The sequence below is a fragment of the Pseudorasbora parva genome, chromosome 12, assembly GCF_024679245.1.
Source record: "Pseudorasbora parva isolate DD20220531a chromosome 12, ASM2467924v1, whole genome shotgun sequence".
In the NCBI taxonomy this organism is placed as follows: domain Eukaryota; kingdom Metazoa; phylum Chordata; class Actinopteri; order Cypriniformes; family Gobionidae; genus Pseudorasbora; species Pseudorasbora parva.
The window spans coordinates 6,059,458-6,083,949 of NC_090183.1; the positions used below are offsets into that span (position 1 = coordinate 6,059,458).

The following is a 24,492-nucleotide window of genomic DNA, read 5'->3' on the forward strand; positions in this document are numbered from 1 at the left end:
ATAGAGACCGCCGTTTCTGTTTACTCGCTGTATCAGCTAGCTAGAGTATTACAATGTCTGCACCAAAAACTTTACAAATGTTCTGTTATTGGATGAATCAATAAACATACGAGTCTCCATAGATTCCCGGAATATGAGCCAGGAAATATGCCAAAGAATGTCGGTAAAATTTGATATATTTGCGCAAATCATTTTACACACGAGGGTCAGTAAAATGCTGGATTTGCGAAAAAGTTGCTTCTGAAGGATTGGTCAAAACCAGGGCTTCGTTCCCCATATAAAGAAGTAAGGATGGCACTTCATATTCTGGAAATGTTTGCAAATGAACTTTCTGTATAAGCATTCTAGAATTATGTACGCCTAATATGACTAAAGTTGCCAAAGTCTCTGACTGTTTTCACAGAGACTAGAGCTGTGTTATTCGTTTTATCCTGAAAACACTTACCGTCTGCGTAATTCATAAATGCACATTTATTATGCATTGCATTTTGGGGTGACGGACATGTTAAGTTCCCACACAAGCACCTACAACAATTTATAGATTAACATGATGGTACATGCTAGTCTATGAGTTAAATCAACTCCACAACAACTAACATTACATAAATGTATCTACTAACTATTCAGAAATGTCCAAATGGTCCATCTTAACCTATGCAACCTATTCTTTAGTCTCTCATCCGTGTCCGACTCCGGTTCAAAATGCTCTCCACAACTGGTTATTTCAGCGGAGTGAAATTGGATTTGTTGTTGACATTTTATCCGAAGCTCGTGTAAAGGAGCCGCTGGAAGTGGGGCGGGGAGCTGGAGCTCATTTGCGTTTAAAGGAACACACAAAAACGGTACATTTTTGCTCACACCCAAATGTGGGCAAATAAGACAAGATATGATAAATGATCTGGGGGTTTTTTGAGCTGAAAGTGCACAGAAACATTCTGGGGACACCAGAGATTTATATTACATCTTGTGAAAACGATAACTGATATCTATATTAGTGTCTATATCAGTGGATGATATTATCTTTATTCTAAACGTGGGCTGCAGTTTTGTCTGCTGACACTTTAAATGTTTGAGATCTTTAAAGCAGGGTTGGCTGATTGACAGTCAATGTTTTTATTGTTCATCAGCTGGATTTATTTTTTGTTGTTGTTTTCTGAAAGTGATTCCAACAATACCATTCCTCTAACAATACCTTACCACAATGATAAGGTATTGTTATCATTGTGGTGTGGATTTTATTTATATATTTACAGTGATTTTACAATGATTAATTCTTAGCATGAACAAGTCTTTAATCATGAAAAAAAAAATATATCGTTTTTTTTTTTTTTTTTTTCCATTTTTTTTAAACAAATGATGTACATTTATAGCACTATACTGTGTTTTATATCACCTTTGCATCCAATTACAAGAAACTACTTAATGCTGCTGTGAGGGTGTTACATTGTCTATGGGAGTGACGGTAAAGTTGACATCTTTTTGAAAGTTGTGAAGACACTAATTGTGGAGTTTTTCTTTTGCTATTTGAGCAAATGGGAACACAAAAATATACATTTAATGTAGTCTCTCATTCACCACTATAGAAGTTTGCCCAACTATGAAAACTTTCGCTTTTGAGAAACGGAAATGAAAAGGTTCTATTTTAGATAATTGGGATGAAAATATTTTGATTTGGTCTTTAGTTTGGCATTATCAAACATAAGTATACAAGAGGGCGAAAGTTACTTTTATATTAGCCTCAGTTTTAGACGTCACACCCACAGACCTTGGGCTTGAACATCTGATGCATATTGCACACCTATCTAAAAACACTGCAGGAGTTTCGAAATCGTCAGCTAATGGGTTGGATTCTACAGGATGTCCATGAGATGTGTGTGTTGCATCCTTTAACAGTCCTTGCAGTATGTTTATGGGTTAAGCAGGTTCATTCTCAGAAGACTAATGTGGTTGTTTCTGCTGCTTTGATTCAGTTGCATTAGGTTTTGTCCATATACAAATACTCTTTTAATGAAATGCTGGTGGGTTTTTTTTTTTTTTTGGTCTTTTTTTTTGTTGTCTTTTTAAAGCCCCATTTCAACATTTTATGATTAAATCATGAAATTGTAATGCATTTATACAGCGACAGGACAAAGCTTCCGTTAGAAAGGTTTCTTTTCTTTTTTATCATGCATGAACTCCTGTTTTCTTGAGATTTTTCTATGCAGTGGTTTCTTAAGATGTAATATGAATTGTCCAGTTGAAAATGGGGAAAGATGGGATTGTTGGTATGTTGGGATGGAAGTAGTGTTGTTTATACACTTATGATTGGCAGATTACATGAAAAGATAACTCAGTGTCCTATGTTTTGGTAAGGCAGGGTGAGGGCAGAAACTTTGGGAGCTATATTGCTTTGCGCTGCCTCAAGAACACACATGAAAGTCAACACAGTAAATATTGCAGGAGGCCAGCATGCTAGCAGGCACTAAGAACCTTGTGTGGCTGTGGATATGTGATGCTTGTCTTGTGAGACACATTCATGGTCGGAGGTCATCAGGCAGGGTGACTGTCTGATAAATCAGTCATGAGCTGAAGTTTGACCTCAGGTGTTTCAGGGGAGTCTGACGGATATACCAGACCAATCATCTTAAAGTGTGAATAAGACTGTGTTTGTATATCGTCATGCACTGTCAGTGTGAGTGTGTGTGTGTGTGTGGGTTTGCTTCACTGTATTTTAGGGACAAAACTGTCCATGGATGTGCATATTTATTTGTTTATACAAATATTATATTTTAATGTTTTGAAAAGTCTATTCTACTGACCAATGCTGAATTTATTTGATCAAAAATACAGTAATAACTTTAAAGTAATTAAAATAACGTTTGCTATTTGAATATATTTTAAAATGTAATACATTTTTGTGAGAAATGCTGAATTTTAGCATCATTACTCCACTCTTCAGCATCACATGATCTTTCAGAAATCCTTCTAGTATATCGATTTGCTGTTTAAGAAACATTCATTATTATGAATTGCAAGTCAGGTTCTGGAAGTAAAACTCCATTCCTTTTCTCCACAGGGAAATAGATTTTTAATGAACTATGACTTATAACCCTTTAAAGACAGCCCTACTATGAGATCTGAGGTTGATAATCAATGGTATTTGCTTCTACTGAAGCCATCAGTCGGTATTATTAATTTAGCTTATTTTATAACATAATTGTATTTAACTGAGGATTTTAAATAAATAAAAACTACCATGATGCAATACATAAAAGTGCACCTAATCAGAGAATCGGAAAAAGCAATGTGTTCTGAAATAGCTCTTTTATTAGATTAAATTATATTAAATTAGCTCCGCCCACTTTCATGAGGCACTGACGGGCTGGTCTGAGTATTTCACAATCTGCTCAGTTACTAGGATTTTCATGCACAACCATTTCTAGGGTTTACAAAGGATGCTAGGAAAAGGGAAAAACATCCAGTATGCGGCAGTCCTGTGGGCGAAAATGCCTTGTTGATGCTAGAGGCCAGAGGAGAATGGGCCGATTCAAGCTGATAGAAGAGCAACTTTGACTGAAATAACCACTCGTTACAACCGAGGTATGAAGCAAAGCATTTGTGAAGCCACAACACGCACAACCTTAAAGCGGATGGGCTACAACAGCAGAAGACAAAGCTCAAATCATTTCAAATTGGTTTCTTGAACATGACAATGAGTTCACTGTACTAAAATGGCCGCCACAGTCAGCAGATCTCAACCCAATAGAGCATCTTTGGGATGTGATGGAACCGGAGCTTCGTGCCCTGGGTGTGCATCCCACAAATCTCCATCAACTGTCAGATGCTATCCTATCAATATGGGCCAACATTTCTAAAGAATGCTTTCAGCACCTTATTGAATCAATGCCATGTAGAATCAAGGCAGTTCTGAAGGCGAACGGGGGTCAAACACAGTATTAGTATGGTGTTCCTAATAATCCTTTGCACCAACAACCATGCCACGTTCAAAATTGCTTAAATCGCCTTTCTTTCCCATTCTGGCCTTCAGTTTGGAGTACAGGAGTTTGTCTCGACCAGGCCCACACCCCTAGATAGATAGATAGATAGATAGATAGATAGATAGATAGATAGATAGATAGATAGATAGATAGATAGATAGATAGATAGATAGATAGATAGATAGATAGATAGATAGATAGATAGATAGATAGAAAGATAGATAGATAGATAGATAGATAGATAGATAGATAGATAGATAGATAGATAGATAGATAGATAGATAGATAGATAGATAGATAGATAGATAGATAGATAGATAGATAGATAGATAGAGTTCAGCATTTATGGATAGTTGGCATAAAGCTCATGTGAAGTCGGAGAATCTGTTGGCAGGCTACTTTGTGTCTACGCTGCATCAGACGAGGGTGGCCATAATGACATCAATTCTGCTGACATCACTGTCGTGAAGCGAGGGAATTAGAGAAAGAGAAAATGACTAGGTCCCCTGGACAGAAACTGGTACCAAGACAGTTCCTGCCAAAGAAATGATGAAGACATTGTCTCCAGCGAGGGCGGCAGTTTGCATTATGCATCTGTAGCCAGAGACAGAGGTAAACAAAGCAGGCAGTGCACGTTATGATATATCTGTTGTTCCCTGCGGCACACTGGATGGCTGGAATCTTTAATTACATTCCCGTCAGCACTCTGTTCCTCTACAGGCACGCTTTCACCAGGGGATGGTGGTGGACAGGGAGCTCAATTTGTTTGGGTTGTCATGGCTCGTATTCTGTCAGAGCATTTAATTATGCTTTTGATACATCCTCAGAGATGAAGCTCTCGTGGCTTATAAACTGTTTATTGTTATCTTGAATACAGCCAAGCCGAGAGCTTAGGCAATAGGGGAAATAGAATCCCCCATATTGCCCATATTTATTGTTTCTCACCATGAGGGACGAGACCCAGTGCACATGGAAGAACACTACTTTTACTATCCTGGAGGTCTCACTTAAGGCAGGGTTTAGACACTGTTAAAAGATCTGCTTTTGTTCCAATGCTTCTAGCAAGGACAGCTTTATTGCTCAGTGATTGCTCCTTCATAGCTCAGGAGACTTAAAGGAAAAGATCTCCAATAATGTCATTCCAAACATACTATTTGTGACACACAGTGTTATTTTAGTCTCACTTAGATACTATTAAAGTTATAAGTATATTTTTAGTTATTTTACTGCATAATGTCAACAAAAAAAACGTAGCTAGAAAATGTATGTTTTTTTCTGTATTATATATTTCAGCTAACATTTATTTTGTTTCAGGTAACAAATGTTTTGCATAGATATTATATTATTTATAATAACCCTGCGACACAAAAGGAACCAGAATATTCAAGCTTGTTTCTTGTTTTCCATGCAAATTAGGAATGGATATGTATATTGTCAAGCTCCAAAAAATGGAGTATCCAAAAATCTAGTCCAAATGACTTGTGCAATTATATTTCTGACATTCTGAAGTCATATCAAAGTGCAAAGAAAATACAGTACAATTTTTATATATATATATATATATATATATATATATATATATATATATATATATATATATATATATATATATATACAAAATTCACATTTTCGAAGAACTACAGCCATTTACTGGAGTTCTCAGTTAAATGAAACTAATACAACTTTATCAGTTTTACAAAATAAATGTGGATATGTATATCTCATGATTTAATCTTGGAAGAATTTGATGAGTTTGTTTGAGAATGAAATGAGACCTGATTTTTCATAGCAAAATGTGGTATCTTGAGACAAAGTCTTTGTTTTATCTAATTGCTTTCTAGGGCAAACACTAGTTATTTTCTTGTAATGTTTCTCTCTCTTTCTCTTGCAGGCATGCCCAGTTTCATTAAGACTCCTGAAGATCAGACAGGGATTTCAGGAGGGGTGGCGTCCTTCGTGTGCCAGGCGGTCGGGGAGCCCAAACCACGAATCACCTGGATGAAGAAGGGCAAGAAAGTCAGCTCACAGCGCTTTGAGGTGGGTTTGAAATAATGAGATGTGCTTTGTTTGTGCCTGCACTCTGATCGGATGTGATGTTGAGCATCATATGGGAAATCTCCCTGCTTTCTGCCAGCTGTTCTTTTACCAGTACATTAAATCAAATGCAACAAAGATCTTACTATTTCTTCTCACCAGTGGCTTCAAGACATCCCATATTATACAGCAACTCTTTGATTAAGATCATGTGTGAGAGGTTTTCAGCTTTAATCGTGACCTGCTCTGGGCTCTAGAGTGTTGAGTGTTTTTTTTTAGTTCATACATCAGTGCTAATAACGTGTTCTCAGGAAATGCGTATATATAGCACGTATTGTATTTATCGTGCAATTTATACCCCAAAATTAGTTTTTACGTGCATATGATACGCTTCGTCTCTCTAATATGGCGTTATTTTCCTGTCAAATGTCTGGAGCGCATTATTGTAGCGCGAAAGTACATTAATATAATGCGCAAGCACGAATCTCTGTCATGAGATCGGGCTGGTACAACAGAAATTATGCTGAGCTGACCAACACAAGTGTCACAGACATGATGTGTAGTGAGCTGAAATGATGTATGTGGTCTACAAGTAAAGCAGACTTGATCACAGGTTAAAAACAGGTTAACAAGACAGGTTAATAAGACAGCAAGGCCAAAAAATGCTGACGACAAAAAAGAGAAATGCTGCACTTCTTTTTGGACTTGAAAATTAAAGGTGCTGTACAAGAGAGATTAAATTCTGCCAAACATAGCTACTCAGTTAAACTGCCCCCATTACTTCAACCACTCCAAAACATGTGACTCACACTCACACACAATGAATAGTTTTCTCACTGGCAAAGAAAGTGTGGGCTCTTTTTTTCACAGATACTGCACGATAGGACATCTTTGCCAGTGACATTTGTCAGATATTATTGTTTATCAAATAAATGCACTCTTTGTGAACATAAGAGTCTCTTTTTGAAAACATTAAAGGGGTCCTATTATACTTTTCCACTTTTCAACTTTAGCTAGTGTGTGATGTTCTTGTTTGAACATAAAAAAAAGATCTGCAAGGTTACAAAGTTAAAAGTCCACTCCAAAGGGAGATATTTTATTTAACAGAATCCCTTTTTTAAGAACTACAAGAATGGCTTGTTTGGACTACAACACGATTTTTCTGGATCTCTTGAAGTCATAATGTTACTCATTTAAAGAATCCCTACACAGAAAGGTGTGAGGCCTGGTTGGGCTGCATTAGAGAAGACAGCGTGGCTTGGTCAAAAGGTTGTAGATTCAAACCAGTGTGTTGAGTAATGCATTCTGTGAAGGAGACAGATGTTCAAGAACAACTCTTAATAGTGATTCAATAAAAAATAACTGATTCTGATTCATAAGAATCCTTTATTTGGTAATCAGATTTTGTAGTTTTGTTCACCCATCGCAGTGGAAAGATGTGATTATTTACTGTCTTGGATTTATTTAATTTATTGGTTTTCTTGCCCTGCCCTGGATAGATGCATAGATAGGATAGATATATATATTAGGGCCGGGACTCGATTAAAAAAATTAATCTAATTAATTAGAGGCTTTGTAATTAATTAATCAAAATTAATCGCATTTTAATTGCATATAAATATTTGACCTGGAACAATAAGAAGTAATTTTTCACATGGATTTTTAGCATACCATTGAATAATGACTGAATACAAAAGCTTAATCAACAAAATATTGTTTAATTATTTCAGTCCAGCAGTGCAATGTTTGCCATTAAGTGTAGCAAAAGCATATTTGTGATATTTGAGGCTCAATGTGCTGCGGTGATACGCAAATTTCTTGTTGTATAGCAGGGGTGTCCAATCCTGCTCCTGGAGGGCCACTGTCCTGCTGAGTTTAGCTCTAACCCCAATTAAACACACCTGTACCAGCTACTTAAGGTCTTATTAGGCATACTAGAAACTTTAGCAGTGTGTTGAGGCAAGCTGGAGCTAAACTCTGCAGGACAGTGGCCCTCCAGGACCGACTTTGGACACCCTTGTTGTATAGCTTGCACACAACCATGCTCTTGTCGACGCTTCCATCCTTTCGTTTTTTAAAACAAAATTTCCCATCCACGGGGCCAAGCAATGCGGTCTCATCAGCTTCTTCGTTCATGTTCACACTGGTTTGTTGTTGTCGTGACTCGTCGTGAGCGCTAGTTGGTGTTCCAATATAATCGATCCGTCGAAACTCATTCATTGAAAAACATTCTGCGGTGCAAAAATAAGTGTGGTTAAAATGATGTTATTTATTTTTTTGCGTAATTAATTAACGCGTTAAAGTCCCGTAATTAATTAATCTTAATTAACGTGTTAAAGTCCCGGCCCTAATATATATATATATATATATATATATATATATATATATATATATATATTATATATATATATATATATATATATATATATATATATATATATATATATATATATATATATATATATATATTATTGTCCTGTTTAATGTTTTTTTTGTTTTTTGTTTTTTAGCATATGTTGAAATTAAAGCCAAAAGGGATAGTTCTCCCATAAATGAAAATTACCCCATGATTTACGCACCGTCAAGTCATTCCATTATATAACATTCTTCTTTCAGATAAATAAAATCAGAGTTATTTAAAAGTTCTGGCTAATCCAAGCTTTGGCAGTAGTTGTAGCTCTTTTTTTGAAGTCCATTAAAAATGCATCTGTCCGTCAAAGAACGTGATCCACACGGCTCTGTGGGCTTCTGAAGCGAATCGCTGCGTTTGTGTTAAAAAAATGTCGATATTTAAAACGTAAAGCTCCGGCCAATCGCCTTCTGTGGAAAAAGAGTTGAAAGTTTCAACACTTTTTCCATAAATTGAATACGGAATGAGATCGGACAAAATGCCTTTATTAACCCCCCGGAGCCACGTGGAACACGTTATTTGACGGACAGATGCATTTTTTATGGACTTCTAAAACAGAGCTACATCTACTGTCATTAAAAAGCATGGATTAGGCAGGACTAAGAAGACAAAGAAGAATGTCATATACACCTACGATGAGGGGAGGTAAATCATCAAGGAGTAAAACATCTTGAAGTCTTCTTCCATTGTAACCAGTGGTGGTTAAGTGTTTCAGTCACATGATGGCACCAGACAGTTGATGACAGCAGAGTGACACGTTAAGCCTATAAGTAGTACCGGTCAAAATAACTCGTAGTACCCGGATGAGCAGTGTGTTATTTAACTTTGGCGTTTTTTATCTGGGAATATTATACCGCTGGAATGTGCGATTGACCAATCAGAATTAAGTATTTCACAGAGCCGTGTAATATATATATATATATATATATATATATATATATATATATATATATAGCTAAAATATAGTTAATTGGACTGTTATATATTCAGTATTGGTGTTCAACTATAGCCATTGTCTCTGTGACCAAGACACGTACACCAGGTTACTCTAGGTGGATTGTACCTGGGATAACATCACTGCAAAACGGATCACATCTTTATAATGCAGAGCATGTTGTGAGTGCATGCCAACACCATTGCCCTGATTCCACCCCAGATTAAAGCAGACTCTATATTCTGGCCTGAAACAGCCCAAAGAGAGGCTCATCTGGAGAGGCTCACCTTGGTGCTACTATTGATGAGTCTATTGTGGCCTCTGTTTGGCCCCTGACTGTCAGATGTGACATTTTTGGAGGAGTGAGTAGAGGAGGTCTGACAGGTCATCCTGCTCTCCAGCCAATAGTAGAGAGCTCATCCCTCATTGTCCTGGCACTGATGCAGTCTTTGCCTCAGCTGGCAGATTCAGCAGCAGTACAGTTGGCAGTACAGGTGGCTCAGGTCTGATGTGTCTGCTGTGGATACTTTAGGGTGAGCGAATTTTGGACGGTCATCTGTCCAGCTGGTCTGCCTAATACATGTTCTACCGTGGATAATATACTTGTGACTATCAACATAAACAGCATTCATAATCATCTTTAATTAATTAATAATTATTATTGTTAATAATAATTCATTATAAATAATATATCATTACAATAAATATAATAAATATCAAATGTCTAAATATTGCAGTGGCTAATATCCTAAAACTCTTCCAAAATCTATAGTGAGCTGCCAACATAAGAAGTATTCACAATCATCTTTAATAAATAATCTGACTTAAAGATCCAGTATGCAATCTCCCAGAATTGTTGTTGAACAGTGTTGATATTTGTAATAAACTCAATCAAACCCACCCCCTCTCTTCATCGCTCTGCCTCTAAAATTCACAAATACTTTACAGCCCTGCTCACTCTAAGCTGGTCTCAAACATGATCACTGACGTGTGAGGCCGGCACGCTAACAAGGATGCTAAACACTGCATTCTCTAGTCGAGCGTCACTAGCTGGCCTCCGTTATACACGCAGTGCAAGAGTGAATGTATCATAGCAGAAACAAAGCAAAATGAGGTAGGTTTCTCCAGGGCTGGAAACCTTTTCTTATACTGAGGCAGGTCCGAAAGCTCTTATCTTAATATGAACGTCCTTTCGGAACATTAAAAATGTTTTTTGCCTGATCATAATCTTTATTTTTCCAATGATATTCCTCTGAGATATATCCCTCTTGCTTACTCTCTCCTCTCCCCATCATGAGTGGACACCCCCCCTACTGATGATTTGCTCACCTTCCTCCCCCATCAAGAGAGGACATGCCCCCATTGCTGATTGGCTTCACTGTCGTGCTTGGTCTGACTGTTTCAACAGCGTTTTTTTTTTTTTTTAAATCACTTACTGCCCCTTTATTATTAATAATAATCATCATCATCATCATCATCATCATCATAATTAATAGACAGACTTCATAGGCACATTCACAACACATAAAAGGTTCCAAATTAGGCAGCATGAGAAGACAAGATACATTAATATATATATACTTAAAGGAGTGATGAATTGAGAAATGAACTTTCTCTTGAGCTTTTGATATATAAAAGGTCATGGTAATATAAGAATATGTTCTAAGTTTCAGAGCTTTTATAGAAAAGCTTTTATAGACACCAGGCTTAGCAAACGGTCCTGTGCTTCATACTTATGTCACTGCGCATGACATAAGACACTGCGCATGACTGCGCATGACACTGCGCATGACGCATGACTTCATACTTATGTCACTGCGCATGGTGTCTCCTCCGAATTTGCCTCACTTGCACGACATGCTCAAAACCCGTCTTCGGCGCAATAATTCCGATCTTTCATGTATTTATACTCTTGTGTAATCGACGCCCCATCCTAAATAAATCCGTCTCTTCCGTGATACCCTGAACATTTCGAATAATCTGATCTAATATGATTTCCGAACTGTAAGGTTGCCAGAATAATAATCTTACACGGTGTGTTAATAGGCCAGAGGAGAACTGGCACCCCGACTGAGTCTGGTTTCTCCCAAGGTTTATTTTTCTCCATCACGCCCTGATGGAGTTTTGGTTCCTTGCCACTGTCGCCTTTGGCTTGGCTTGCTCAGTTGGGGACACTAAAAATATGATTAAAGTTACTCAACTTATTATACAAATAAAATGTATGAATTAGGTCTTATTTAATTCTATAAACTATAATACTGATCTGCCAACATTGTCACTATATGATAAATTAAAATAAGCTGATAACATCACTGTTTTCTCCAGTACGACTGTACAGCCAAATCTAAATTTGTTGCAATATTATCCTGTTTGACACTGTGAAGCTGCTTTGACACAATCGTGATTGTAAAAGCGCTATATAAATAAAGTTGATTGATTGATTGATTGCGCGACGAAACACCGCCTCTACCGCGCGTCTAATCCAGTAGCCTCGCCCACGGACTCATGGAGGGCTCATGCGAGCTAGCCAACAACAATAAACAATAAACAAAGACGTTTACGAGCCCTGCGATCGAGAAAATCATTCCCGTTGCCACTTCTCCCTCAATCTCTCCTCTCTCATGTGAACTGACAGCGGAGCTGAAGTTCATTAAATATGCCAATCTTATCCAATCCTAGTCGTGGGCGTTTACTTCCAAGTCTCCAGTGCAGCACGACCACCAAAACCCAGCGTTCAGGAGAGAGTCTCCAAAACCAGTGTAGAAAATAGCCTATTACTTATTGGTAATGATGTTTTTGAATATAAAAACCACACAAACATCCTTAGTTGACCTCAGGCAACATTTTTTTTTAAAGCCAGTTCATGACACCTTTAAAATTACTTTCATTCCAGAAAGTGTTTAAAACATAATTACATTTAATTACACATTTTAATATTACTTAGTATTTAAATTGTTGCTATGTTGTTATTTGCTTAATGATAATAATAATAATTCATTACATGTATATAGCGCTTTTCTAGGCTCTTAAAGAACTTCACATATGGAAGGAGGGAATTTCCTCAACTACCACCAATGCGCAGCATCCACCTGGATGCAGAACGCCCACCACACACCAGTTTATGGTATAGAGGACACCATGATGGGGATATATGGGGGTGATTAGGAGGCCATGATGGACAGAAGCAAAGGGGCAAATTTGGCCAGGATGGCCTAAGCTCCTTATTAATCTATTACAGCTTGCTAAATAAAGACTACTGAAATGTTGAGGGAATGTTATGAGGAACTTTTTGCCATGTAGTTTCAGATCAGTCCCATTTCAGTTAGGAGAAAGTCAGCTCACTATGTTTTGGGACAGAGCCATAGAGTCTGGCGCCGCTGGCACATGCAGCGTGCAAGTGGACTAGACCATTTATTTTAACTAAGCTACAAAAATGGCTCAGAAATCATTGTAATTATGATGCCACAACTATGAGCAAATGAACAGCTCATGTTTATGGATCAGTGCCCATTCAGTATTCTTTAATTTTGCCCGTCCTGAATGAGAAGCACTCGTCATTTATTTAATAACCGTTTTAGAAGCCTTTAATGTACAGTAACAAACACAGAAAAGTCAGGCAACATGGAAAATAATCATGACAAATGTGAACGTCAAAAATACAGCCCCTCTAGAGCTATTCTATTGTGATAGATCATAAGCTCAAACTAAAGTATTTAATTCCAGGGAATGTTGCGTTTGTTTTCAACATCAGTTTAGACAGTACGGAACTCCAGCAGGGGAGCTCAGGTTGATTTCAATTTGGCAGTCAACCTAAAAACAGAGAGAGGCTGACGGTAACACAGGCATGAGGGCTCCCTGAGACGACCCTCCTCACACTGTCAACAGAGTTGATTGAGCGTGAACGAGACGGGGTCTGACAGGACCAGCATCTCACTTACTTTAACTCTCTCTGTCTCACACACCGAGTGCAGTATATTTACACTGTACGTGAGCTGATATCTCTGCATGTTTCACATCACTTTCATATAAAAGTGAGCATGTTTGTTACCATCTGGGTTTATCACTTTTTGCAACTCAGTGCATTTCAACTGGTTAATGCTATTTCTGTCATGATTTTGATAATAATCGCAAAGAAATAACAGTAACAAAAATTACAGTTTTATCATCATTTACCAACCCCCATGTTGCACCTGAATTTGTTTTAATATTCCATGCACCACAAAATTCGAATGTTTTTATCCATGTGTTTTAAAAGGACAAAACTTCACTAAAAATGTAGTCCATGAAAGACATGCACTATATCAACAAATACACCGATCATAACAATATGACCACCTTTTGATTATTGTGTTGGTCCCCCTTTTGCTTCCAAAACAGCCCTGACCCTTCGAGACATGGACTCGACTAGAACCATGAAGGTGTGCTGTGGTATATTGCACTAAGATGTTAGCAGCAAATCTCGTAAGTCCTGTAAGTTGTGGGGTGGGGCCTCCTTGGATCAGACTTGTTTGTTCAGCACATCCCACAGATGCTGGTTTGGATTTAGATCTGGCCAAGTCAAAGCCTCAGACTCATTGTTGTGCTCCTCAAACCATTCTTGAACCATTTTTGCTTTGAGTCAGAGTGTGTTATTCTGCTGAAAAAGGCCATTTAAGGGTGTACATGGTCTGTAACATTGCTTAGATATGTGGTGTGTCAAAGTAACATTCACATGGATGGCAGGACCCAAGGTTTCTCAGCAGAACATTGCCCAAAGCATCATACTGCCTCCGCCGGCTTGCCTTCTTCCCATAATGCATCCTGGGGCCATGTGTTCCCAAGGTAAGCGACACACACGCACCTGGCCATCCACATGATGTCAAAGAAAACTCATTAAAAAAATGTTCAGACCAAGCCACCTTCTTCCATTTCTCTGTGGTCCAGTTCTGAAGCTCACATGCCCACTTTTGGTGCTTTCGGCGATGGACAGGGGTCAGCATGGGCACCCTGACTGGTCTGCTTTTATGCAGCCCCACACATAACACATTGCGATGTGCTGTGTATTCTGACACCTTTTATGAGAACCAGCATTAACTTCTTGAGAAATTTGAGTTGCAGTAGCTTGTATGTTTGATCGGACCATACAGGTCAGCCTTTGCTCCCCACGTTGCTGGTTCACCACGTTTCCTTCATTGGACCACTTTTGATAGATACTGACCACTACAGACCAGAAACACCCCTAAAGAGCTGCAGTTTTGGAAATTCTCTGACCCAGTTGTCTAGCCATCAAAATTTGTCTCAATTTGTGTTCACTCGCTGCCTAATATATCCCACACACTGGTGCCATGACGAAAAAATAACCCCTGTTATTCACTTCACCTTCAGTGGTCATAATTTTATGCATGATAAGTGTGTACTGTACAAGCCCTCAAAATGTTATGCTGGATAAGTGTATACTGTACAAGCCCAGTAACTTATAGTAAATGCATTTATTTATGCATTTAGTTATTCATTCATGCATTTATTTTTTTATTTAAACTATTACTTTAACTTTAATTTTCATGCAAACTGGATTTTTGGAAGAGTGAGCATATTTGTGCAGATTCATACATACAAGCTAGTTTTAATGCATGCAGATCAGTGGATCTACCTGACTGTCTATTTAAAGAACAACATTTAATTTTTGATACTGGAAATATCTATCTAATATGATCTGTGTGTCTGTGTGTATCAGGTAGTAGAGTTTGATGATGGCTCAGGCTCTGTGCTGCGGATCCAGCCATTACGGACACATCGAGATGAGGCCATTTATGAGTGCACGGCTACCAACAGCGTTGGAGAAATTAACACTAGCGCTAAACTCACTGTGTTAGAAGGTAAGAATACACTCTCTCCCTTTCTTCCTCTCTTTGAAACAGCATATTACTGTCCTAACACTTCATGAAGATGCTCAACTGCAGTCATTTTAACTCAATTCTTTGCAAGCATTGTGCAATTAGGAATGGAACAGATGTGAAATTAAAGAAACGCTGACGGTAGACTAGACTAGTATTTTTAGTTCCTCTCACACTCAGTTTCACTGATAATTACCATTCTGAGAACATACACTGGAATTGAGCTGAAGTTAGATTCAGCAGGTGGTCTGACTGACTGGAGCTGGGGCAGAGGCAGTTCATGCAAAGAGCTTTTCATGGTAGTTTTCTTTTAACTTTGAGGTTCCACATGTAATCACTGTTAGCCAATGCAAATATTCACTTTATTTAATGAAGTTGCCCTGTTGCACAGTAACACAGCAGGAAGATCTGATTAAAGTCAAAATTAAAACTGATGCTGCTTACTTTCTTAATACACATTCCTGCTCTTATTGCACATTATTCATCAGTGCATGTTACACCAAAGTAGAAAAAAAACTTGCAACCTCCAAAACAACATTCCTTTTTGTCTAATGTCACCTAGGAGATGCTATGGAAGATAACCTTGAACTTTAGCCCCCAAATCGGGATCAAAAACAAAAAAAACACAATCCTCTGCAAACCCACATTCAGCTCTTGAAGATGAACGGATATATATTGTGGTGGGAGGTTTTTTGTGACAGTTTTTCTGCAGGTAACATCATTACACCAGTAGGTGGCGAACAAGTCACTGCTTTTATTAAGTCAATGAATCATGTAATTATTCAATTTGTTCAAAACATAAATTGATCAAGAGACTGGCTCCATCCAAATTGGCATACTTCTTTACTATATAGTAGGCAAATCACAGTATGTGAAGAGTAGTGTGTCCGACTTCACAATACGCTTAATACAGTACATGACATCTACTGGGATTACTTATTACTTCCATTGACATTCTTTAGTGTGTATCTGATGGACACTTTACTGTCCCATGAGGCTAGGGAAGAGAATTTGTGAGTGGCAGTGAGTGACGCAACTGACTCTGTAGGTCTATATTTATTAATGTTAAAATGTACATTTATTAATTATTCATACAAAATACCTTCTCTGTGTTTTTTTGAGCAAGTCATTTGAATAATTTGTTTAACTGATTCATTCAAAACACTGGTTCATCTAGGAATTATGAGTGAGTCATTTTAACTGATTCATTCAAAAAACTCATTCTTTGGGGACTGAATTAAGTGTCTCGCTTTATAAAGCCATTGAATCATTAGTTTTACTAATTTGTTCAAAAATTCCTTCAGGAATGACTCGTGGGGTTCTTCTCAATAATTAAACTGATGCTTCCCCGTTTCCTCATTTCCTATGTCCTCAAGCCTGTGACCCAGAAACCGATCAAAATCAGCCATTTTGAAGGACATCTCAATTCTCTAATTGCACTGCGAGGAATGAGGAGCGGTGAAGCTTCCTGGGGAGTCATGAGCAAAGATACACAGGTGTATCCTTCCCTCGCATCCTAAGGGGTGGAGCTAAGATGTGAGGAAAGGAAACAAGGATGTACAAATAAGAAATAAGAAGCATCTTAGTTGTGCCCTTTATAAGTGAGCCATTGAATCATTTACTCAACTTATTTGTTCATAGAACACTTATTCGATCAGAAAGAAAACACCACCTTCTGTGTGCTGCCTGTTAATCTGTGACTTTGCTTGGAACTATTTCCAATGTCAATGGAAAAAAAAATGGACAGTAATATATTTTCCCCAAAAACTCCTGGGCACCCTTGCCTCCTTCTCACATGCTGACTTAGGGAAACTGTAAAAAGTTCAGCCAAACCAGGCGTATTGTTCTCGGTGGTTTGTTATTCTGCTGATGGTTATGAAGCTTATCAGCCCTCCATCTCACAGGACTGTGAGGGGAGGAAACACACACACTCCTCCACAGGATTGGAACATGTGCATCGCTCTGATAGCTGCCTCTGTTCTCAGTAAGCCTTGCTGAGGTTCCTCTGCTCAAAGCAAAGAGTTGTGTGTGTGTGTGTGTGTGTGTGTGTGTGTATGTGTGTGTTTGTGTTTAAAGATTCAAGTTCATTTCAGGGCACATTTGAGTAGATTACCTGCGCCTGCTGCTCTGATAGAATGATTTTTCCATGCCTGGCCCTCTGACCCTATGGTAGATTACAGCACACACACACACATATAGTTGAGAGATAGAGCCAATATGTGTTATGTGAGCGTGCTGTACACTGCAGCTGGATTCATGTTCAAACATGAGGAATATGGAGGTCCTGATACTACATGGTGATAAATCTCAGTCCAGATTCTGTTCTTAGACAAAGAGCCGATGCGGCTGCTTGATTTAGTCCACGGATACAGCTAACTGAAATTCAACATCCTCTTCTAAAGGCGTTTCTAGTCATAGCACGGCACCACAGGGCACAAATCAGGGTGTTTGTCTTTTGTAATATATCTGTGCACTAATCTGGGGAATTCAGTTAGAGGGAGGAAAACTGTGGGTTTGTATGATGCCAACTGTGTTGAAAACTGGGTCACGCTCTCTCGTGTTTTCCAACCGAAATATCGTTAAATGTGCGTTCGAGCCACGGATCACCAGGCAGGCTGAACCTGTGCAGGAATTAGGTTTGTAGGTTAGGTGTCATGTCTGTGATCCCATTATATTCGGAGCAACATTTCTCACCCGTCCTTTGGTTTACATCAGTGTTCTTTCCACAGACTAGCAGATTTTTTGGCTGGTTGTTTTCTCAAATTTGAGCTATGTGTATTGATAATTACACAGTGGAACACGTGGTACTAATCAAGCGATATGACGATAAAGCACAACATGACAATAAGAATAAATCAGTGCTAATTATGTTGCTTCTGTTGAGGGTTTATTCATTTATGTTTTACTGTTTAGTCAAGTTGTGTAATCAAGTCTTCTCTTTTTTGAGCCCATTCTGTTTTCATCGCATCTCCACTTTCTCTCATTTTAGTTTGTTCTCTCGTCCCATTCTGTCTCATCTCATAGTCTTGTCTTTTTCCTGTTATATTATTAAATCTCATCATTTTAACTTGTCTAATTTCATCTCATCTCTGCATTTGTACTCATTTTTCTCTTCTATTCTTGTTCTGTTTCTCTTCTATTCTCTTCTCTTCTTTTCTCAAATCATCTTGCCTGTTTGGGTTTCTTCTTGTCTCATCTCATCTCTGCTCTTTTGTTCTCATTTGTGCTTCACCTGAAGGCAGAAAAGAGTCTCCCCCAAAGGGATTTCACTGAAATGATCAGCATCGAAAATTTGAGCTCAAGAAGCGCAAGGCCTTTTCAAGATCTCCTGAAAATATAGCATTCACTACACCCTCCAGGAATGGAAAAACTCCTCTAGGTATCATGAAGTGTCAACTGGAGCGACATAAAATTGCAACTTATAAGTGACATAAATGTAAAACCTGTACACAGACGTCTCCTCTGACAGAAAGCCAATATATGGCATCGCTTTCTGTGCATGCAAATAGATGATGTGATTCAGACAGGTAATTTTATCCCATAGACATTTGCAAATGTATTTTTCCCACAAAAGTCATTCCTTATCGGCAAACATGCTCTGCAGACAGATGCCATATGTTTATTTCTCCCCACTGGTTGCCGGCTTACATCTTGAAGCTGTTAGAAAGGCCTTTCCAAAGATCAGCTAATGCGTATAACAGGGCGGTGGGCAGAAATTACAACATGCCATTTCCATTTTGGCATTTCACACACTCAGAGTTGCTGATCCATGACATAGGTTTAGTTTCCAGTGGTTGGCAGGGCCCCAGTCCCCCACTGAGCTGAGTTACACTTTAGCTAAATATCAATTACTCAGCTCTCCATCAGTTGTGTACTGCAGCAGGGTAAACACACACCTCCTTCTTTAGCATCAGTGGGCTACCTGCCATATACACCTGCAGGAGACATTTAACACTAAGAGCAACTGAATTCACTGTGTGTGTGTGTGTGTGTGTGTGTGTGTGTGTGTGTGTGTGTGTGTGTGTGTGTGTGTGTGTGTGTGTGTGTGTGTGTGTGTGTGTGTGTGTGTGTGCGTGTGCGCGCGCTCTGTCTGTCTGTCTGTCTGTCTGTCTGTCTGTCTGTCTGTCTGTCTGTCTGTCTGTCTGTCTGTCTGTCTATCTATCTATCTATCTATCTATCTATCTATCTATCTATCTATCTATCCGTTGTTGAATCCACACTACAGAGCAATTATAAGCCCACTGCTGCAAAGAAAGTGCGTGTGTGTCCATCCATCCATCCATCCATCCATCCATCCATCCATCCATCCATCCATCCATCCATCCATCCATCCATCCATCCATCCATCCATCCATCCATCTATCTATCTGTAGAATGTAATTAAAGATTCCAGCCATCCAGTGTGCCGCAGGGAACAACAGATATATCATAACGTGCACTGCCTGCTTTGTTTACCTCTGTCTCTGGCTACAGATGCATAATGCAAACTGCCGCCCTCGCTGGAGACAATGTCTTCATCATTTCTTTGGCAGGAACTGTCTTGGTACCAGTTTCTGTCCAGGGGACCTAGTCATTTTCTCTTTCTCTAATTCCCTCGCTTCACGACAGTGATGTCAGCAGAATTGATGTCATTATGGCCACCCTCGTCTGATGCAGCGTAGACACAAAGTAGCCTGCCAACAGATTCTCCGACTTCACATGAGGTTTATGCCAACTATCCATAAATGCTGAACTCTATCTATCTATCTATCTATCTATCTATCTATCTATCTATCTATCTATCTATCTATCTATCTATCTATCTATCTATCTATCTATCTATCTATCTATCTATCTATCTATCTATCTATCTATCTATCTATCTATCTATCTATCTATCTATCTATCTATCTATCTAGCAATTATAAGCCCACTGCTGCAAAGAAAGTGCGTGTGTGTCCATCCATCCATCCATCCATCCATCTATCCATCCATGCATCCATCCATCCATCCATCCATCCATCCATCATCCATCCATCCATCCATCCATCCATCCATCCATCCATCCATCCATCCATCCATCCATCCATCTATCTATCTATCTATCTATCTATCTATCTATCTATCTATCTATCTATCTATCTATCTATCTATCTATCTATCCGTTGTTGAATCCACACTACAGAGCAATTTTAAGCTCACTGCTGCAAAGAAAGTGCGTGTGTGTCCATCCATCCATCCATCCATCCATCTATCCATCCATGCATCCATCCATCCATCCATCCATCATCCATCCATCCATCCATCCATCCATCCATCCATCCATCCATCCATCCATCCATCCATCTATCTATCTATCTATCTATCTATCTATCTATCTATCTATCTATCTATCTATCTATCTATCTATCTATCTATCTATCTATCCGTTGTTGAATCCACACTACAGAGCAATTTTAAGCTCACTGCTGCAAAGAAAGAAAGAGGCAGATGAGAAGAACTGACAGAAGGTGCACCTGATGCTGGGGGAAAGACTGGGAGACTGATGTCTGTGATCAGAATGTGCAGCGTAATGAAATATGAATGTTGACGAACACTCACCAGCTCTGTTTGACGAGGATCTACAGAGTCTTACTCACATGCCCCCATGCATAAACACACATGCACACGCTGCTGTTGCACTTAGTGAAGAATATGCATAAATGATCAGCATTACATTTGAATGAGCACAGCTAAATACAGCACTTTATATATCTGTCCTTCTGCTTCACATGTTTTCTTTCCAGCTGTTAACAACCCTTAGAGTACTGGGTGGTACCATGGTAAAGAGATGTATCTGTTTCTAATATAGTCATTTTATATATATATTCTACGATGATACATCATGATTACAGTCATCATATACTGCTGTAATCCAAGGCAATAAAATGTACTTCATAGTGCATTTTTAAAAAGCCATATCCACGAAAACATGGTACAGACATGTAAGTCAGGCTGTTATGGCTCATTAATTCAGTTTTTGTTTGTTTATGTTTTCGTTTTAAGTTCAGAATGTCACGCTAACCTTCATTGCGTTCTCATTAAACTGTCGTACTGAATCTGTGTCTTCCGAGCCTCTGTAATCTCTCTGTTAGTGGGGATGGTGTTTGATCCAGTCTAGAGGCACAGAAATATAGAATGTTTGAAATCTTTTCCTCTAAGCATTTCGATTCTCTTCTCCACCTTAAATTGATCTGAGACTAGCTGTTGAATAATTGACACTGGAGGATATACAACAGAGGAACACTTCTCATTTCAATTGATGTTGGGACTAAAAATCTAAATATAAAGAGCAAATGTGTGCCGTAGCTCAGAGATAGGATTTTTTTAACTCTTTTTCTACACATATTATGTATTATTGAATGAAAGCGAATTTTCTTTGGATGAAGTGTAACATTTTCTTTGGATGAAGAGCTATGCATGCTCAGTCAGTCTTCCTCAGAAACATCAGGTCTAAAGCTGCATCAAAGCAAGAACTTTCCAACTGAGCATTTAAAGGGATAGATCAACCGAAAAAAAAACGTCTGAACTACTTTCTTTCTACTGTAAAACACAAAAGAAGATATTTTCAAGAATGTTTACGCTATTTTATTCTTATAATCATTTAAGTTGTGAGGTAAAAAAAAAATCTACCCCATTGACCTCATTGAATGGACAAAAAAGAAGACATTTTTCAAATTACCTTATTTTGTGTTCCACAGTGTTATTTTAGTATCATTGATAATTAGACTATTATATTATATAGTTATACATATTTTGACTTGTATTTTTATATTTTCTGTTTTCATTTCAATTTTAGTTAAAGTTTTTAAAATTGTATTGTTTTGTTGTATTTAGTTTTTAAATATGTCTATAGTTTTTAGATTTAGTTTTAGTTAAGTACTTCAACTTAAATGAAATGAAAATGAGAAATTTTGCCTTAGCATCTAGCTGAAGTTAAAATAAATATATAATTATAAGATCATAAATACATTTTATTTCAAGTTTTTTTTTAGGATTTTAGTTAACAATAATAACCCTGGGCCCTCAAAAAGAAATAATAAAAAAAATAGAATATGTGAAAGAGGTGCAGATATTATTAAGATATTTATGATTAATCAGTGTGTCTCCTAATGGATTTCCTTATGGCAGTGATGATTGGCCCTGTATTTAATTCATGTTTCATTGGATCATAAATTCTAGTTAAAATCTTATTGCTTTTGAACATCACATGCTTCTTAAATGGTTTCCAATTTAATATGTCTTGTTAATCTGTGAGATATACGACAGACGTTAATGATGGTGAATTGAATCCGCGTTATAGGCATATGTGTGTCTATGAAGGGTTTTCTTCACCAGGTTTCAGGCCGTCAAAGCACTTGACCCCTGAGAAGGCATTTCTGTTGTATTTACATTGGTCAGTCATTTGAAATGCTCAGTGTAAAAAATCATCAGGCACGGTCATAAATGAAGAAAGAGCTTCGATTTAGGTTTCATTTCCCTGAGGATATGCGAGGTATGACCTCATATCACGGACCACGGCTCAGCTGTCTTACGCTTAAAGCAACGGTGTCACTGAATTCTGAAAGAGATCCTTCGAAATCCTCCAGACTGCTTTTCACTGAAGAAACTGCTTTTCCTGCAAACATGTACAGTCTCACATATGTTTTGACCCTCAGGCCAGAGCATTGGGAATCTCACGAAAACTTGTTCTGGTCATATTAAATCACACGTATAAATCACAAGTAATGAAGCCCATTCTTGGACAATTACAATTATGTGTGACTACTTTTGTGACATTAAAGCACTTTTTTGTGTGTTAGGAATTATTTTTATCTCAATGGTTCTCATTATTTACTTAAAAATAGTGTAATATAGGGATTTATTTTAAGCTTTAAATATATATGAAGGCTCTGCAACAAATAATACCAGTTAACTACAGGGCTGTAACCACCGGAGACATGGATTAATACAATTGTCTGCCAAATTGTTGAATGACAAAACATTTTAAATATAAAATGTATAATAATAATAATAATAATAATAATAATAATAATAATAATAATAATAATAATAATAATATTATTATTATTATTATTATTATTATTATTATTATTTATTTTTTAAATATATATTATAATTTTTTTATAACTTTTGATTTTGGGATTAAATGTGACCCAGACATTTCTTGACAGTTTTTTTAGATTTCCTGTGATTTTGAACTAAGCTCCATGTTCTGCTCTGTTTATTTTCTCTGTTGTAAATGGTTATGCTAAGGTGAAAAGTAGGCCGGTTTGTGGAATTTTACAAATCCTGTGTGCCTTGCTCTTAGTTCTTGCTATCTTTTATTCTGGGTCATTCTGCATCGCTGGACAGTAAATTGTTGTGATCATCCTTTGCTCTTCTAGAACCCTTGTTTCAGTCCTTTGAGCAAATAATAAAGTAGAAATGGAAGTTCAAAGACGCAGAGATATGAAAGGACTACAAGACTGAGAGGGCATTGGTTCATGTCTTTGCTAGCTTAGCGACACAGCAGTGTGTGAAGTAACCACTACAGGAGCAGTGATTTACCCTGCTGGGGTGGAATCAGTCTGTTAGAGAAGCACTTTATTACGGAGGCAGTTAGCCATGTATTCACTCAATTGTTAAACTGTATAACTGAGATGGAATAGAAATGAACGCTGGCCGCTGGACGCTTGAGCGCTAAACTAATACCTCATTACCTGTAGTGAGATATAAACAGCGAAAGTCTAACATGTTAAATTAATTATTGTAGAATCACAGCAAAAACACTTTTTATTCTGTTTCCAAGACATTATCCCAATCCCATTTCACCCTTTAGCCCTCCTCTTTCCCCTATCCCTTCATTTTGTCCGTTCACATTAAGGGGTAGGAGTAGGGGTGTCTCGATTCTATTTTGGTTGGAACGGTGCGGACAGATAGCCCTTCAAATGAAGATTTTTCAAGACCAGACTTCGAACAAAGGGGTATGAGAAATTTTCCTGCATATACCGACTACTGTATAGTACTCAGAGTAGCAAAAACCAGAAAAAGGGAAGGAAAAAAGAAAAAGTAGTGGAGGAAGAGTTTAGAGGAGGTTTTTTATGATAAGATTAAGTGCTCATGGAAGAGATGAGTTTTTACCTGTCTGTTGAATGAAACGAGTGATTCTGTCGTGCGTATGGAGGACGGAAGATCGTTCCACCAACCCGGAACAATGAAAGAAAAAGTTCTGGAGAGGGATTTCATGCCTCTCTGTGATGGCAC

The 24,492-nt window shown here is 38.0% G+C and overlaps 1 protein-coding gene across 1 annotated transcript in view; it reads left to right on the forward strand.

The window, feature by feature from the left end:
- ptprfa (protein tyrosine phosphatase receptor type Fa) overlaps window positions 1-24,492 on the forward strand; it is a 246,360-nt gene that overhangs the window by 100,654 nt on the left and 121,214 nt on the right. The window contains exons 3-4 of the mRNA XM_067458880.1: window positions 5,869-6,014; window positions 15,069-15,210. Of these exons, the coding sequence (XP_067314981.1) occupies window positions 5,869-6,014; window positions 15,069-15,210 (288 nt within the window). The remainder of the gene's footprint in view (window positions 1-5,868; window positions 6,015-15,068; window positions 15,211-24,492) is intronic.